The sequence below is a fragment of the Fragaria vesca genome, linkage group LG5 (assembly GCF_000184155.1).
Source record: "Fragaria vesca subsp. vesca linkage group LG5, FraVesHawaii_1.0, whole genome shotgun sequence".
Taxonomy (NCBI): Eukaryota; Viridiplantae; Streptophyta; class Magnoliopsida; order Rosales; family Rosaceae; genus Fragaria; species Fragaria vesca.
Genome location: NC_020495.1, coordinates 9,285,787 through 9,302,610, shown reverse-complemented (window position 1 = coordinate 9,302,610; position 16,824 = coordinate 9,285,787). Strand labels below are relative to the sequence as shown.

Below are 16,824 nucleotides of genomic sequence, written 5' to 3'. Positions count from 1 at the left end.
TTTTTTATTTTTTTTAAATTAAGTTTAGCCGACGAAATACGCTTTAATTCGTCGGCTAAATCCCTATAAAACTGACAAAATAGACTATATTTCGTCGGCTATAGATGTTTTATTTTTTATTACAAACTTTAGCCGACGAATATTTTAAATTATTCGTCGGCTAAAGTCGGCAAAATAACCGACGACATGTTTTTCGTCGGCTAAACTCTAGACTATAGCCGACGAATACCTTAAATTCTTCGTCGGCTAAAGTTTGGACTATAACCGACGACATTTTTTTCGTCGTCTAAAGTTTGGACTATAGCCGACGACAGTTTTTTCGTCGGCTAAACTTTGGACTATAGCCGACGACTTCTACATGTGTCGTCGGCTAAAGTCACCACAGACGACATTTTCCCGACGAATTCTTAGCCGACGAAAGATCGTCGGCTAAGATCTGAGCCGACGAAAGATCGTCGGCTAAGATCTGAACCGACGAATTAAGCTGACAGGCCGACGAAAATTTTTCGTCGGCTAAAGTGCTTGTCCTGGTAGTGCTCTCTAAATATATGTTTGAAGCTAATGGTAGTAAAAGACCTTGCGATCATCCTGATGTCTTTAATGATCTTGAGAAGCCTCCAAGGTGTGCTAATCCTTTCATTAATAGCATCAATCACCACTTTTGAATCGCCTTCGACCTGAATGTTTAGAAAACCTTGGTCTTTGGCTTTCGCCAGACTATCTCTAAGAGTTGTAGCTTCAGCAGTTAGAATTGTAGCATTTCCAATTCTTTTAGCTGAGCCAAAAGAACCATGCCATTGTTGTTCCGAAACATAAATCCTCCTGCAACAACTCTCTCTTGTACAGATCCATCAAAGTTGATTTTAGTTGGCTCCATTATGCATCACTGGAATTGAAGTGACAACGTTGTCCTTCCTAAAGCCACAATATCTGCCACGAATCAAAATATAAAAGTTTGAACAGTCATAAAATGTTCATCTTGCAGGCTCTGCAGCTGGTTTGGTTGCTCAAAGTCTAAGCTAGGTCACAAGTTGGCCGTTGCCGTGGCTTGGAAAGGAGGACACCAAATCCCGTCAAATTATGTGTTATAGACGTAAAGGAACATTTTATATATAACTACGTTATCATTTTGTTTGAACACATAATAAGATAACATACACACAGAGATCTGCATAAAGTAGAGCTCTGTAGCTTCATTGTATAAGATATTCTTCTCGCTAGTGATGAGCTGATCGAGATCTCTTCAACTTGAAGACCACTCACCCTTGATTCTGGCTTTTGCCGTTCAACAAAGCCAATAGCCTATATAACTAGTTTGACTAGCCTATATAACTAGTTTGACTGGGGGTTTGTCTACAATATATATATACGTATATGTATGGTATACATATTGAAAAAGTGGTCAACTCCCTTCTATGTAAGACATATATTTGAGGGAGTAAATGGTTACTTGATTACATTCTTCAACTAATGATAGTCACATACTTAAATTAGTTTGTATGACATACAAATATGTATACTAGAATTTTCCATTTGACTGATATATGTATGCTCCTAAAATGGGTCGATATCAATATATTAAAAAACGTGCTTCAAACTCGCTTGAGGTTTAAAAGGCGCAAGACGCATGAAAAATTGAGTGTGTTTTGCTAGCTTTGAGCACCTCTGTATGTTATGTACGAGAGTCGAGAGCCCCTTTCTCATCGATCTCCTTCGAGTGAGGAAGGTCCTCATGCATGCCTATGTAAATATTAGCCAATGATGAAGTTATGGAATCCTGGTGAGTACGTATATGCTTCACTTCAGTGTATGTACTATACATCGATCTGACCGGATATACGTACAATATATGTATTGAACTGAACTTCAAAATCTGCTGAATATTAGAATCTGCATTCAAATCTTGAATCTGTCATGTATGATCCTTTTAAGAAAAAACTAGATTATATTATTGCAGCTCGACGTGGCTCTACTATATATCTTCAATGCTTTAGTCAATGATGCTTCGCTGCTCGATAAATGATTATGTTGCGTAATTTATATGTTCGTGTAGTTGCACACTGGCGTTTAAATAACTTCATCAATAATTATTACCAAGTTGTCTGGCTGGTTTCAGCTACCTAGCTCTCTAGACCAGCCTGAAAATTCCATCATTTGAGTCTAGCTAATTAAGGCCAGAAATGGGAGACCTCCTTTCAGCAGGCACCAACAGCTGCCTGGTTATTTTGATCTGGTCAGTATTGCTCGTAGTATTTCTGCTTGCAAAGTTTCTGCGGAAGGTTAAGGAAAAGAAGGTGGTAGGATCAAGAACATACAAGTTGCCGCCGGGAAGAAAAGGCTGGCCGATAGTCGGTGACAGCTTCGAATGGTACAATGCTGTTGCAGGTTCTCATCCCCCGCAGTTTGTTGAACAACAGACTAAAAGGTATATATATAGCAAGCTCTATTCAAGTTTATTTACTAGATCAATCGAGAGGACTATATAGCTAGCTAGCTAATTGTAATATGTAAATTACAATTAGATATAACATACAAAGACGCATATATAGCTCATTAATTTGTAAGTGCCGGCCTGCTGTAGGTTTGGGAAGATATTCTCCTGCAGTTTGTTCGGAAAACGGTGTGTGGTATCCGCCGACCCGAGCTTTAACCGGTTTGTGATGCAAAATGAAGGTAAATTGTTTCAGTCCAGCTATCCGAAATCTTTCAAAGACTTGGTTGGGAAAAATGGTGTGATCACAGTGCATGGTGAGCAACAGAGGAAACTCCATAGCATCGCCTCCAATATGATGCGTCTTGATAAGCTTCTTAAGATTAATCTATTGGACGATGTTCAAATGGTTATCACTCAAACTTTGAGCAATTTCCCAACCAATCAGCCATTACTTCTCCAGGATGTTTGTAGAAAGGTAAGTAATTATCATTTGCTTAATTCCAATAATATAATTGGTAGACGCATACATGGATAGCACCTTATATAATCATGATATGAGTCATATATATGTTAGAAAAAATTGTCTCACAAATATGTGTATGTGAATTACAGTTAGCTATACATCTTATGGTTAATCAACTATTGGGAATTTCAAGTGAGTCGGAGATTAATGAGATGGCTCAGTGTTTCTCCGATTTCGTTGACGGTTGCCTCTCCGTTCCGATTAACTTGCCCGGTTTTGCTTATCACACTGCTATGAAGGTATGTAATCTGTTGCTCAATAATTAATCGGTTGTGTAATTAACAGTGTAAGAGCTGGTTATTATTGCTAATTAATTCTAGAATATATATGCATGCTCAGATGTGTATTTGTATATATAAAGTACGTACGTATGATACTATAATGTTTCAGTTAATGGTTTGATATAAAATATTGAAGGCACGGGAGAAAATCATAACCAAGATAAATAGGATAATCAAAGAACAGAGAGAAGGAGCAACAGAAATTGGTAATGGCGTGCTCGGAAGACTACTGGAGGAAGATTGCTTAGCTGATGAGTCTGTTGCAGACTTCATTATCAATCTTCTCTTTGCTGGAAACGAAACAACTGCTAAAACAATGCTATTCGCAATCTATTTCCTTACCCAATGTCCCAGAGCAATGCAACAATTACTGGTATTTCCTAATTAAGTCCATCCAAAATGACGATGAACATGTCTAATTTGTTGATTTAGGGTATATTAATCGTCACCTGGATCATCTCGATATGCAGGATGAACAAGACAGTCTCAGAAGAAGCAAATCTGTTGGAGAGGAAATGCTTACATGGCACGATTATAAAGCAATGCCTTTTACTCAGTGTGTAAGTTTATTCTCTGAACTTCATATTTTCACTTTTGATTAGGATTATACATTACCAAGAATTATCTATGACGCCTGCATGCATGCATCCATGAATTGGATTCATATTGCTAATTGAGCAATCTTTGATATGTGAAGGTCATCGATGAAACACTTCGACTTGGGGGAATTGCAATTTGGCTATTGAGAGAGGCAAAAGAAGACGTTGAGTACCAAGGTGTGTGCCTGTACATATGCATATTAATTTACTCTTAAACACAGTTCATATCATACTGTATGCTACATTGACGTTAAATAATTCTCTTAAAAACTTATTATATTTTTATGCAGACTATGTTATTCCAAAAGGATGCTTTGTCGTTCCATTCCTCTCAGCTGTTCATTTGGATGAGAATGTGTATCATGACGCCCTCGCCTTCAATCCTTGGAGATGGATGGACAGTAAAAATCAGGTACGTCTCTACTCGAGCTCGATTTTGTTGCGTACTGACATGGAAATAGTGCATTATCACCTTATAACTATAAACAACGTTAGGTGAACCATATTTTAAAGAATCACGTATTTAGAACTCACCTTATGTCAGTTACGTGACATATATATATATATATATATATGTACAATTCACTTAGAATGTTTAGTCATATTCTACAACAATCTTCTTAGCTCTCTACATTGTCAATTAGTGTTTACTTCATTGAATCTTTTTTCAATCATTCTCATAATCTGTGTACTTGAACAGGAGAAAAGAAATTGGAGAAGTAGCCTGTACTTTGCACCCTTTGGAGGAGGAGCCAGATTCTGTCCAGGAGCTGAGTTGGCTCGCCTTCAAATTGCCCTTTTTCTCCATTATTTTGTCACAACATATAGGTAATAATCGTATTAATTCTATCTAGCTTCTAAAACATATGTTGTTCTTTCTCATCAAATAACAATCACTGGCTTGATCATATATGCTTACCAATGGATTTTCCAATCAGCTGGACCCAAATCAAAGAGGATCGTATGTCCTTCTTTCCCTCGGCTCGTCTAGTGAATGGATTCCAAATCTGCGTAACTAGACGAAATGATGGAAACAAGCTAGAGGCCATGGAGGTGCAACAATATTAGTTTAGCTCTTACTCTATTTCAACTAAGGAACTTCAACTAATTGCAATACGTGTAAATTGTTGTAAAAATTCGTTCATTGTATTACTTCATGTCCGGTCATCAATGGAACAACTTTACTTCCTGAATGTTTTCAACTTTACTTCCCGATAGATATTAAGGTGTTTCGGCTTGTGCAGTTGTGTTGGAAAGTAAATCGAATGTCTTTTATGTTTAATTTTTAAAACATTCAAGTTGTTTCATGCTTTTGTCATGTATCTTCTACCTTTTGAGTAGTAGTGACCGTATTATTATTCACCCCAACCTATTTTAATGTACGATTTATAGTGCTAGAGGGTCTTAATAAGACCTAAATTTTTTTGCCTTAATCCTATGTGGTATGCCATGTCACATAGACACATAATCAATTTAATAAATTATGTCATATCATTCTTAGGTAAAAATACAATTTTAACCCTAATAATTAATGATTGTTACATACTAATATGACATACTTTCTTACCCTCTTAATATAGATGCGTATATACCAAATTTGATTAATGTATTAATAATGACCAAGTTAATAGTCATACCCAAATAGGCTTTTATACCATAAATTAATTTCGTAAATTTATTAAAGGGAAAATGCCCTAATGCCTAAATATTTGAAAACTAAAGCCCATTCCAATTAAAATTTTATCCTTGTACCCATTCCAATGATTCTTGAGAAAAAAACTATAATACCCTGTGTAACTACACCACACAAATATTATCTCTTTCTCCTTCAATTTTTCCGATCTGGTTTTCCTCTCTCTCTCTCTCTCTCCTCTCTCTCTCTCTCTCTCTCTCTCTCTCTCTCTCTCTCTCTCTCTGTGCAGCCAAGTCAGCCGGAGATTCGCCGCCGTCCTCTTGCACCGACGAGCTAGTCCGGTTCTCGCCGTTTGCCTCTGCTACCTAGCTCTTCTTTCGTCTTCGTTTAGACTGGGCAGGAGTGCGTCGGGGTTGGGCTGGGTTCGTGCCGAGATCGATGATGGTGCTGCCGAGGCGCGCTCGGGGTTCGGCTGGAGTTCGATCCGGGCTGGATCGTGGCTGGGGAAGGGCGTTGCTTGCCGACGTGCGTCGGGGTCTGTGGAGGAGGCCGGTGTTCTCATTCACTTAGGTGGAGGAGGCCGTCGGGGACTGCGACTCGTTCTCTTCAGTGGAGGAGGCTGCCGGGGACTGCAACTTGTTCTCTTCAGTGAAGGTGGGTGCCTAGAGAAGAAATCTAGGTGCCCAGTTCATGTCAGTTAGTTTTTTATTTTTTTATTTTTTATTTTTATCCTTACATTTGAATATTAGGGTCAGTAAGTGATTATTAAGGATTGATAAGTGATTATTGGGGCCAATAAGTTATTATTTGAGGTTTGTAACCTGATTATTTAGGGTCAATAAGTGATTATTGGGTGATTACTGGGTGTCAGTAACTGAAAACTAAGTGATTATATATATATTCTTCAAAACAAAAATGCATATTCTTATGAATATATATATATATATATATATATGTATTTTCGCATTATATTCTTTAATCTAAACATGATAGTGAAGAAAAAGATATGAGAAAAAAAACTATAAATATATATTTTTAATATAAAAGACAATATAATTTAGAGTCATTGGATTTGAAAGGATAAGATTATATTTTTGCTTAAGAATGATATAACAAAATCCTTTTAATTGGTGAGGTGTCTAGATAACACAGCATGCCACGTAGGATTAAGGCCAAAAATTTTAGGCTTTATTAAGACCAACAATCATTTTCCTTTAAATATTTCAACATTTTATTTCTATATAATTCAAACCGTTCATATGTTAATTAAGATATAAGGATGATACCGTTGTTTGAAAATAATCAATTAATTCGATCAAACATCGTTAATTAAAAACCATGCATCTAATATTGTATCAAATTCATTTTGATGATACTATAGTTAGCTAGATACCATCATCAATATTTGCTAAAAAAAACCATCATTTTTGATTGACTTAGTTCTCTCTCTAACATGCAATTTATTCCATAACCGGTTCAAATTATTAGAATAAGTGACCAACTGCAAAATGGAATATTTCAATAGAAGCTAGTACTCATATTCTTTTGGTTGACATACATACTATATATTCGACAAGCTGTCACGTTGTTTGTAAAGTTGGTTGGACATGAAAAGGACTCTTTGTTGTTACGTTTATATGTCCAAATTAAGACTCTTGATGATTCTCTTTGCAAAACCCATACCTTGCGCACTTCGTCCAAGTACTGTCGCTAAAACTATAGTTTAAGAGAGGAATGACCTAGACATGATTTAATTTTTAACAAATTCCCATGTCTTTGTCTTGCTTCCTCAATTAGCCGATCCAATCACAGCATGATGCCCTCGTCCAAAAACATGTACAAACTCGTCGCCATGATGATGATGATAATTTTTCTGATCAATCCGATACTAATATCATCGTCGTTGTCGACGTCGACCTCTGAAGCATTTGATGAATTCTACTCGGAAGAAAGAGAGGCTCTAATAAAGCTGAGAGACTCAGTGAGCTCAAACTCATCCACCTTGCACTCAAATTGGACTGGTCCTCCCTGCAACTACATTAACAGCAGCAGATGGTCTGGTATTTCTTGTTCAAACTGGCACGTCGTTCATCTTGTTCTAGAAGAAGCTCAGCTCTCAGCTACTATATCACCAGCTGGCTCTCTTCCACCCACATTTCTGCAAAACCTAACTTTCCTGAGCAAACTTAGCTTTAGGAACAACACCTTCTCCGGCTCTCTTCCTAACCTATCAAGTCTCGTGCACCTTGAATATGTGGATTTCTCATACAACCGCTTCTGGGGTTCGATACCTTTCGAGTATGCTACTGATCTGCCAAACCTGGAAGTGCTAGAGCTGCAAGAGAATTCCTTAGATGGGTCGATTCCGCCTTTCGACCAACCCACACTGAGAGCTTTTAATGTTTCTCATAATCGTCTCGAGGGTCCGATTCCTAACACTGGTGTGTTACAGAAGTTCCCGAAAAGCTCGTATGATGACAATGCACATCTGTGTGGGAGTCCTCTGGGGAATTCTTGCACTCCTCCTCCTTCTCCTCATTCCCCGTCAAACGATTCGAAAGATGATCGCCTCCCACTCGCTTTGATTGTGGCTGCAGCAGCTGTGGTTCCTTTTCTCGTTATATTTGCTTTCTTATGTTACTATAAGAAAGTGCATGGCAAAGATGAAACGACGTCAACAGATCAGGCTCAGCACACAGGTACATATATCTCTAATAACTTGGATCTCAAGTTTCCTTATATTTCTTTTTTGTGTGTGTTTTCTTGAATCGTTTAATTGGTTATCCAGGATGGGCAGTGGCACAAACGAAGATGCGTGATGATAATCGTTTGGATGAGAGGTTGGGGGATCCTGAAAAGAGGGTTGAGTTGGAGTTTTTCGACAAGGACTTGCCGGCCGAGGCATTTTTTGATTTGGATGACTTACTTAGGGCTTCGGCAGAAGTGATAGGCAGGGGGGAACTGGGAACTTCATATAAAGTGACACTAGAATCGGGCCCTGTCGTGGTGGTGAAGAGAATTAGAAGCATGAACGAGTTGAGCAGGAAGGAATTTGTGCAGCAAATGCAACTGCTAGGGAAGATGAGACATGTAAACCTTGTACAAATTCTCTCTTTCTACTATTCCAGGGAGGAGAAGCTCCTCATCTATAACTTTGTCCCTGGTGCCACTACTTTGTTTGAGCTTTTACATGGTCAGTTAAATTCAACTTCTTACTTTGTGTTATATAGGCTTTATGCCATTTCAATATCCTTTTTATAAATATGTTATCCCAAGTTCCCAACCACTGATGTTGGTTGCCTTATATATTGCCTGCTACATCAATGCCAGGGAATAGAGGAGTTGGAAGAGTACCTTTGGCTTGGGTTACAAGACTATCAATTATCAAAGGCATAGCACAGGGTCTGATATTCCTTCACCAATCCTTGCGTTCACATAAGGTTCCTCATGCCAACCTTAAATCGTCAAATGTACTAGTTATCCCAGACGAAAACTACAATGTGAAGCTTGCAGATTTCGGATTCTTGCCACTCCTGCCTGCTCGAGAATGCTCGCAAAGCATTCTAGCGATCAGTAAGTCACCGGAGTTGGCTCAAGCGAAGAGGTTGTCACAGAAAGCCGATGTCTATTGCTTTGGCATTGTCCTACTGGAGGTCATTACTGGCAAGGTCCCAGGCGAAGTTTCACCGGGAAGTGATGAAACAATAATAGATGATCTTTCTGATTGGGTTAGAATGGTGGTAAACAATGACTGGTCCACAGATATTTTGGATATAGAAATGCTGGCAGCAAAAGATGACCATGATGACATGTTGAAGCTGACCAACATTGCCCTTGAGTGTACAGACATCTCCCCAGAGAACCGGCCTAAAATGATCCAAGTATTGAAAAGCATTCAAGAAATAGGGAGCAGCTCAAGACGATTTGATTGCTAGGAAAGTTTGATCCTATAACTTAATTTACATAAACTGTAAATGCTGTAAATTTTATCTAAAGGCATAGGCATTCTTAGGAAAGAGTTGATAATCATCCCTTCAGACATTCGATATTTCGATTCATATCCCACCAATTTCAACAAACTAATTCATATCCTTCAATTCACAATAATTTCTTGTTTATCTGGTAACATAATACTGATAATAGAAAGCTAAGTGTCAAAAAGTCATTGTGACATCTTGAAGAAACTAGAGATCACTACAATAGAATTAAGTCCTCTCTGCCAAAACAAAACACATGCAAAGCAAAAATAAGGATAAATTCGAAAAGAGTTGCTTGCTAGCTAAGAGATAGAGACCACCATTCCAGATGATGCAATGACTCTGTAGGGTTTACCAGGTAGCTACACATATGCTGCATATGTGTCATCCTTCCTGCATGGCAACTCCCCAAGTGTCCCATATGAATCCAAGCCCTCTTGGCTAATTTAAGACTAGAGACCTCCACATTTCAAACATGCAAACGCCCTCCTGCCCTCATCGTCCATCAATCCCACTCCTGACCGCTCCATCTTAATCTTCTAGCTAAGAAAAAAAGCCGTGAGGCCAAGCGAAGAATCAACCAGCAACAGCAGCTACCCCGGTGGCAGATCATACAACTATTACCTTCTATCATCAGCAGATCATCATCCATATATAAACCGTACGTGATTTGAAAGAGCTATAGCACTAGCTAGCCTCGAGTAACTGCGCGACCATGCCGCAGCCATATCGTAGATATGAGTTTGGGAGGGCCGACGAGGCCACCCACCCCGACTCCATCAGAGCTACTTTAGCCGAGTTCATTGCCACCTTCATCTTTGTCTTTGCTGGGGAAGGCTCTATCCTCGCTCTTGGTACATACACACATATCTAGCTTGCTGCATAAACATAAAGTGAACCATGAGCATTATGATCATCAGATCGCTCCATCGGTGTAGGTATCTGTCTTCTTAAACTTTTCTTTCTCATGCAGGGAAAATTTACAAGGACAGCGACACATCAGTGGCTGAGTTGATAGCTATAGCTCTAGCGCATGCGTTTGCTCTCTTTTCGGCCATCTCAGCTAGCATTAACATCTCTGGTGGCCATGTCAATCCTGCTGTAACCTTTGGGGCTCTTATTGGTGGAAGGATTTCGGTTGTTCGTGCCTTTTACTACTGGGTGGCTCAGCTCCTAGGGGCTATTGTGGCTTCCCTTGTGCTAAGGCTTGTCACAAATGGCATGGTAATTGAATCCTATTTTTTTCATAACCCCAATTATTTTCTTAGTTAGATAACCTTAGACTAGTACTTACCAAAATTTTGTATATTTGTATCAGAGAACTGTGGGGTTCAACGTCGCCCCTGGTGTTGGCGAGTGGCATGGGCTAGTACTAGAGATTGTGATGACATTTGGTTTAGTTTACACCGTATATGCTACAGCCATTGATCCTAAGAGGGGTAGCTTGGGAACTATAGCACCTCTGGCCATAGGGTTCATTGTTGGCGCAAATATCTTGGTCGGCGGTCCGTTTGATGGAGCATCCATGAACCCGGCAAGGGCATTTGGACCAGCACTGGTAGGGTGGAGATGGAAGAACCACTGGATCTACTGGCTTGGACCATTTATAGGGGGTGGATTGGCAGGTCTCATATATGAATACATGGTCATACCAACAGAGCCCCCCCACACCCACCACACTCACCAGCCCTTGGCTCCCGAGGACTACTAGTTTGTTGATGGTGCAATAATATCAATGTATGCATTGGAAAATAGCTTCTGCTAGCTACCTCCTGTGCCATTCACATGTTCAGTAGTGTTTGTGTTCAATTTTCTGTATTTTCTTTGCTCTCTTTTTGTTGGGTTGGGTTTGGGAGCTTTTTTCTCTTCGATTGTGTTGAGGTCATGTCCATCACATTCACATATGTGATTGTAAAGCTAATAAAGTGCCAAACACTTATTTCTTTGGCCTAGTGCTCACTCAACCTGGGACCATGTAGTTATCATTTCCTTGCAGTTATTATTACTAGCTTCTCACTAAGGTTCAACTCATTAGCAAAATATGTGCACCAAGTATAACCAGTTTCACTAAGACACCAAAATCCATATAAGAAAACAACAAGAAAATTTCTCAGCAATAAGCTTTATCCAAGGCAGGGCCCTTACCTGAACTTTCCCATGAGGACAAGATTAGTGGATGGTATCTCAGAAGGATCCCCTGAACCGCTATATTGTGCTCTGAATGTTGGCATGACCATATGGCTCTTCAATTCTGTATCCCAAAAACAAAGTTAAGAGTTCAACTATGTTTCCACATATACACGATTGGAGCCCTTGAACTTTTCCTTTAAAACATTCTACATGCTTCAGCATTGCTACCAGAAATGATTTTACTTCTTTACAAAAGTTTAAGTTTTGAAATAGTAAAAATGCAACTATATGATTCCATCTCTTAAGGCAACGAGCAATTGCTCATTGGAAAAGAGAACAAAAAACTGGAGTTCTTTTTCAAGCAGGATAGGCTTTTATATACATGTGAGTAGCACGGCAGGTAACCGTGGAACTTACTCCTTAGATTCGTCTAAGCAGAACTAGAGGACTAATAACAACAACATTCAGAAGAATTTCATAGATGAAAGAAATTACATCAATAAATTCAAGAGGTTTTGAAATCTATTAAACTGTTATGTTTGGTTATAAAACCTGGCAACCCAAGGAGCAAGTTTTGTGTCATGAGGTGTTCTTGGGTTGGAAGAGTAATAATCAGACCAAAAACACGGCGAAAGCTTATCAGACAACTTTCGATTAGAATAGATACAAAATGGCAACCAATTTTCACCCCCATTCATTCTCCTCTTCCGTTCCCTCGGGTAAGCTAATGGAGCCTGCACATACCTGCATTATGAATCCTGATATGATATAGATGATGGAAGGACAGGTACCCCACAAATTCTTATAATGTTGAAGGAATTACATATTGCTCAACTCCTATCAACATATGGAATACTAGAATGGTGCTGAACTGTGTACAAAGGGACACTCCGCAAAAATCAAATAAGAAATTAAACTTCACTCTCTACACAAGGTTCAGAGGTTTCTTTGGCGTCTATAAATTTAGGTCAGTATTCCCATAAAAAAATTAAAAAGAAATAAAAAACCAAACAAACATTTAGCAATAGAACCTATTTAATGATCAAGAGAAGGACAATGCTAGACGGATCACATTTTCATCCACCACATTTTGACACAACACTGGACCGTACATTTTTAAGGAAAGCCACAATGTTTAACCAGGGCTTGGAATCGTAATATATTACCAAGCATTTAATGAATAAAAGAAATAATGAAAAAAAGAATTAAGTGGTTATTCTCATTGAATGATGTGGGCCATTAATAGTATGGTCTTCATGTATAAGAAAATGGGTCTCTCTTGAGTTAAGAGAGACAGAGCTGTAAGAAGAATAATGGAAATGTAGTCTCTTTAGTATTTTCTTGAGTTAATTATTTCCTTCATACTTTTTGCCTTATCATTTCAATTGACATTCACTTGCACTTTCTATTTGTAGCCTTCATATTTTTTGTGACTCTCTAAAGGCACTCATAGCCCTTTGTTCCCACAGTAGCAGACTAGCAGTACATTCCCTAACAAATTTACTGTATGATATGCAAATGGGTGTTGAATGTACCTGATACCATCAAGCACAGCATCCCAGCAGAAATGTGTATGACCGAACACATGACATGCAGATGCACTTCCTTTAACCCCATGGATGGACCTTATACGGACCTCAAGACTATCAGAGCCAATAATCTTTGGAAGCTTTGGATAGAATAGCATTCTTTTCTCTGGACACAGCTCTTGCCTGGTCACATGGTATGCAATCGATTGTCAAGCTAACAGATCACAATGACAGAACCAATCAACTTACTGACACATGAGATACACAGAAAGAACACAAGAATGATGCCACTTAGGTGTTTACCAAAAAGAAAATATGTAGATGGAAGGTTGATTTGTGAATTGTTTTGTTATAATATCCATATCTAGCAGGTTTTGGAGTCTAATAAATAAAGCAACTGAATTTCCAGAATGTGAAGAGGACTACTGCAATGAAAACTGAAACCCCAAGCAAAAACTTTCAAATCTTACCTTCTTTTGAGACAGTAAAAAGTTATCTCTAATGGAAAGCTGAAAAAACTTACAAAATCAACATATGTATAAAACAATCAAAACTGAATCATGAGAATCAAGAGAGTAATGCATGTATGAATTCTTAAAGTCTAAGTAAAATGTCTCTTTTTGTAACTGGAAAGGTTGATGCGCCTCAAATTAAAGGAACTGAAAGGTTTCTCAATATCCTACTCCAAATTTTATTCTTAACAACCACAAATAATAAAGATCCACAGAGAGTAAAGTTTGACGATATTGATGTTAAAATCAGACGAGTAAACTATAGAGAAGGAAGAAAGAGCATAGAACAGTAATTTTTTAATGGGAAGAACCAAAAGAAATCTTAGTTAAAATTGGATACTAATCATTCTTGCATATGCATTGACCATTTGACCTAGTGGAGAAGGCATGTGAAAGTCAATTTTTAGAACCTTAATTCTGAGGCTTTAAAGAGTGTATAGGTATGTGGCTTGGTCAGCAATAAAAAAAAGAAAAAGCAATTAAAAACACATAAGCTACTATATACTGAAACAACATGTACATCACCAGCACCGCAACATTTTGCAGAACCACCTGTGCCTCTCAAGTATTGTTGCCACTACCAAGTAGAACCTCAGTGCATGATGGGAATTTGTAACCAAAAGTCGAAACCAGAGACCAGATATCATGGATAATGATGAAAAAAAAGAGAGAAATGATTGGGAGTTGAGGAGGAAATAAAATTTCATTAGGGATCTGAGTTGATTGGCAAATCAGCCAAATCATACTTGAGCTGGTTTAGCTTTCTAGCACTTTAGTTAGAGTAAGATTATGAATACTACGTAGGTTAAAAGAAGCCATTTTTTACTAGTTCGTACAAACTACATTCAACAACCTATATGATCTTATTATCTCAGAAGAGTAAATAACAATTTACTGACCTGGGGACAAAGTGAGAAAAGGTAATTATTTGGCTACATGTGTTCTGGATCTCCTTGATCAGGTTTTGATTCTTCTCATTCATTGCATCGAAATATAGAGCAAGTGAGATATCTCCATTTGGTAGTTCCCTTGACCATCTGCATGCCGTGAAGTCCTTGCATGCCTACGTAGAAAAAAAAAAAAAAAAAAATATTTTTCACGAGAGAGAGAGAGAGAGAGAGCTGGGAAGAGGGGGAGGGGGAGGAAATGGTTATCATGTTGGGTTAAACAAGTAAACTTTTAGAGGACCAATAGAGAAGAAGAAAAAACGGCAGCCTGTATTCTTAGAGACTTGAGCAGAATTGGCTGGAAGCATAAAAATCGTTCTATGGTAAACATAGTAAAACGAAAAGCAGAAATTACCAACTCTAAAGGTGGAACACGAATATTGGTTATTTCCTCCTCCTTATCGAAGCTCTGCACAATAAGGAAATCTATTATTTATGTTAATGTAATTTTATGCATTACTATGCTAAAGCCATAAATAATCAGTTCCAAGTATGTTATTGAAGAAATTACCTCATGATACCATGAGAGCAAAGGAATAATTCCCAAGCCATCTAAAGCTATTGGATTGGTCTCAACTCCAAGATCTCTACACACATCAAGCACTTTATTTAACTTCTGATGAGAATCAAGCTGAAAAACAGAAGCACATATAAATTTTCACAAGCAGGATCAAATCTTTCAGTTCATGTGAAGAAAATTGAATAAAAAGCATCTATAAGAGTCATAATTTAAACCAAAAATAGATTAACTTGAAATATAGTGGCACTAACAGAAAAACCAATTTGCAGCATCTAATGATTCAGAGTTTCAGACTAGCATCCATCAGATGATCCATGCCTATGATTTTCGTGACTCAACAGATATCTATCAGGTAGAAACTAAGTAGATATGAAATCAAAGTACATGCAGTAATTTTTCTTTTTCACTCTCAAAGACCTAATGCAGTAGCAGCTTGACTTTGAAATTCTTATAACTCATACTTCATCAATTGATCTTCCAACTTCTAAGTATAAGTATGGCAAGACAGCTTTCTTGCTAGTTGTAGGTCTGTTGTGCTTGCCTAGAGATATCATCAAAAGTCAAGTGAGCTGATTTCAAGTCTATGTTTTGAGTCTACAATAAGTGGCCACACGTAAAAAATAAAATCAATAAAAAGAAAAGAAACTGGTACTGCAGTATATGCTAACGTTATACTGTCAAAAGTAGAACGCATAGAGATGTATATAACATTACGATGCTAGGTTATGAGAAATACTGTATTTGGAGGATGTAGTCCAAGCACTATAAAGACCTGGAAAATAAACAGCATTGCTCACATGAATTTCTCCCTTCCGACGGCACCAAAGGTCATGGTTCCCAGGAACATACAAGACATGCTCAAATTTATTCTTCAAAAGAGACATAGTCATCATAAAGTTCTTGTATGTCTCAGAAACATCACCAGCAACAATAAGAACGTCATTCTTGTATCGGACAGACGATAAGTCCTTGACCCATTTCATGTTTTCTGTATAGTCAGTATGCAAATCGGAGACCACAAATACACGCAATCCATCATCATCTCCAACAACTGAAGCCACAATTTGAGACCTTCTAATGCAACATCTCCTTATGTCTCTTCTATACTTACTTAACGGCATATGTTTCGACATGTAGTTTGAATGATAACCATATTGTGATAAGCTCAAGCAAGATACAGCAACACTTGGTACCATGTGTACCGTGAAAATGCAGAGCACAGTCACCTTTGATCTGCAACAACAGAATCGAAAACTTAGCTAATTCCTCTAATAAAATAAAACAAGACATGAAAACCCAGATTTTTCAGTTCAAGATATTCTAAGTTAAACAAATAAGCTGACCCATCTTTCCCAAATGTCTCCATGGAATCAAAACTTGAGGTCTGCTAAATTGTCTGTTTCAAATCAATGGGTATCCCTAAATACTTAAAAAGTCTCTGTCTTTGATCTCAAGTTTCAATTGGTACCTCAAAAGATAAGAACTTTATATGCCCTTTCAACATTTATGGAATTGAAACTACAAGTCGAGCTATATTTTGAAGTAAAGACGAAGGAGGAGAAAAGAACAAACAAGGAGTGAGGATACAAAAATTGTAAACCTTTTAATGGCCAGCAGATGGGGAGCGATTCTAGTTTTGAGACATTCAAATGTTGAGTTTATGTGTGCAGGCGATGGAAACTAAACAGAGGAATAGGAATACAACTAGCTGCCCTGTATAAGCTTCTGGTCAAGCCCTT

The 16,824-nt window shown here is 38.1% G+C and overlaps 4 protein-coding genes across 4 annotated transcripts; 3 read left to right on the top strand and 1 right to left on the bottom strand.

Annotated features, from left to right (window-relative positions):
* Positions 1-2,180: 2,180 nt before the first annotated feature.
* On the top strand, positions 2,181-4,905 carry LOC101304680 (abietadienol/abietadienal oxidase-like). The gene is made up of 9 exons (XM_004301162.1): positions 2,181-2,425; positions 2,582-2,922; positions 3,045-3,196; positions 3,375-3,611; positions 3,709-3,798; positions 3,936-4,014; positions 4,128-4,249; positions 4,538-4,665; positions 4,776-4,905. The coding sequence occupies exons 1-9, from the start codon at positions 2,181-2,183 to the stop codon at positions 4,903-4,905; spliced, it is 1,524 nt and encodes a 507-aa protein (XP_004301210.1).
* A 2,399-nt stretch (positions 4,906-7,304) lies between these two features.
* LOC101304389 (probable leucine-rich repeat receptor-like protein kinase At1g68400-like) lies at positions 7,305-9,405 on the top strand. Its single transcript, XM_004301161.1, has 3 exons — positions 7,305-8,169; positions 8,268-8,663; positions 8,801-9,405. The coding sequence occupies exons 1-3, from the start codon at positions 7,305-7,307 to the stop codon at positions 9,403-9,405; spliced, it is 1,866 nt and encodes a 621-aa protein (XP_004301209.1).
* A 276-nt stretch (positions 9,406-9,681) lies between these two features.
* Positions 9,682-11,405, top strand: LOC101307398 (probable aquaporin TIP3-2-like). The gene is made up of 3 exons (XM_004299400.1): positions 9,682-10,301; positions 10,421-10,671; positions 10,766-11,405. Exons 1-3 carry the CDS (start codon positions 10,163-10,165, stop codon positions 11,156-11,158), a joined length of 783 nt encoding a protein of 260 aa, XP_004299448.1. The 5' UTR covers positions 9,682-10,162; the 3' UTR covers positions 11,159-11,405.
* An 82-nt stretch (positions 11,406-11,487) lies between these two features.
* On the bottom strand, positions 11,488-16,281 carry LOC101304101. Its single transcript, XM_004301160.1, has 6 exons — positions 15,883-16,281; positions 15,077-15,196; positions 14,921-14,974; positions 14,518-14,681; positions 13,113-13,289; positions 11,488-12,321 (listed from the first exon to the last, which is right to left on the bottom strand). Exons 1-6 carry the CDS (start codon positions 16,279-16,281, stop codon positions 12,111-12,113), a joined length of 1,125 nt encoding a protein of 374 aa, XP_004301208.1. The 3' UTR covers positions 11,488-12,110.
* Between the last annotated feature and the right edge of the window lie 543 nt (positions 16,282-16,824).

Bases quoted from the DNA above. Each gene is read 5' to 3' on its own strand.
- LOC101304101 (XM_004301160.1), bottom strand. From the start codon at position 16,281: ATGGTACCAAGTGTTGCTGTATCTTGCTTGAGCTTATCACAATATGGT. The intron at 13,290-14,517 runs GTCAGTAAATTG...CCATGTGACCAG, and splicing joins TTTTCTCACTTTGTCCCCAG to GCAAGAGCTGTGTCCAGAGA. The intron at 12,322-13,112 runs GTACATTCAACA...TTCATAATGCAG, and splicing joins GCTGTGCTTGATGGTATCAG to GTATGTGCAGGCTCCATTAG.
- LOC101304389 (XM_004301161.1), top strand. From the start codon at position 7,305: ATGTACAAACTCGTCGCCATGATGATGATGATAATTTTTCTGATCAAT. The intron at 8,170-8,267 runs GTACATATATCT...CAGGATGGGCAG, and splicing joins AGATCAGGCTCAGCACACAG to TGGCACAAACGAAGATGCGT. The intron at 8,664-8,800 runs GTCAGTTAAATT...CATCAATGCCAG, and splicing joins TTTGTTTGAGCTTTTACATG to GGAATAGAGGAGTTGGAAGA.
- LOC101307398 (XM_004299400.1), top strand. From the start codon at position 10,163: ATGCCGCAGCCATATCGTAGATATGAGTTTGGGAGGGCCGACGAGGCC. The intron at 10,302-10,420 runs GTACATACACAC...TTTCTCATGCAG, and splicing joins AGGCTCTATCCTCGCTCTTG to GGAAAATTTACAAGGACAGC. The intron at 10,672-10,765 runs GTAATTGAATCC...TATTTGTATCAG, and splicing joins GGCTTGTCACAAATGGCATG to AGAACTGTGGGGTTCAACGT.
- LOC101304680 (XM_004301162.1), top strand. From the start codon at position 2,181: ATGGGAGACCTCCTTTCAGCAGGCACCAACAGCTGCCTGGTTATTTTG. The intron at 3,197-3,374 runs GTATGTAATCTG...AAAATATTGAAG, and splicing joins CTTATCACACTGCTATGAAG to GCACGGGAGAAAATCATAAC. The intron at 4,666-4,775 runs GTAATAATCGTA...TTTTCCAATCAG, and splicing joins TATTTTGTCACAACATATAG to CTGGACCCAAATCAAAGAGG.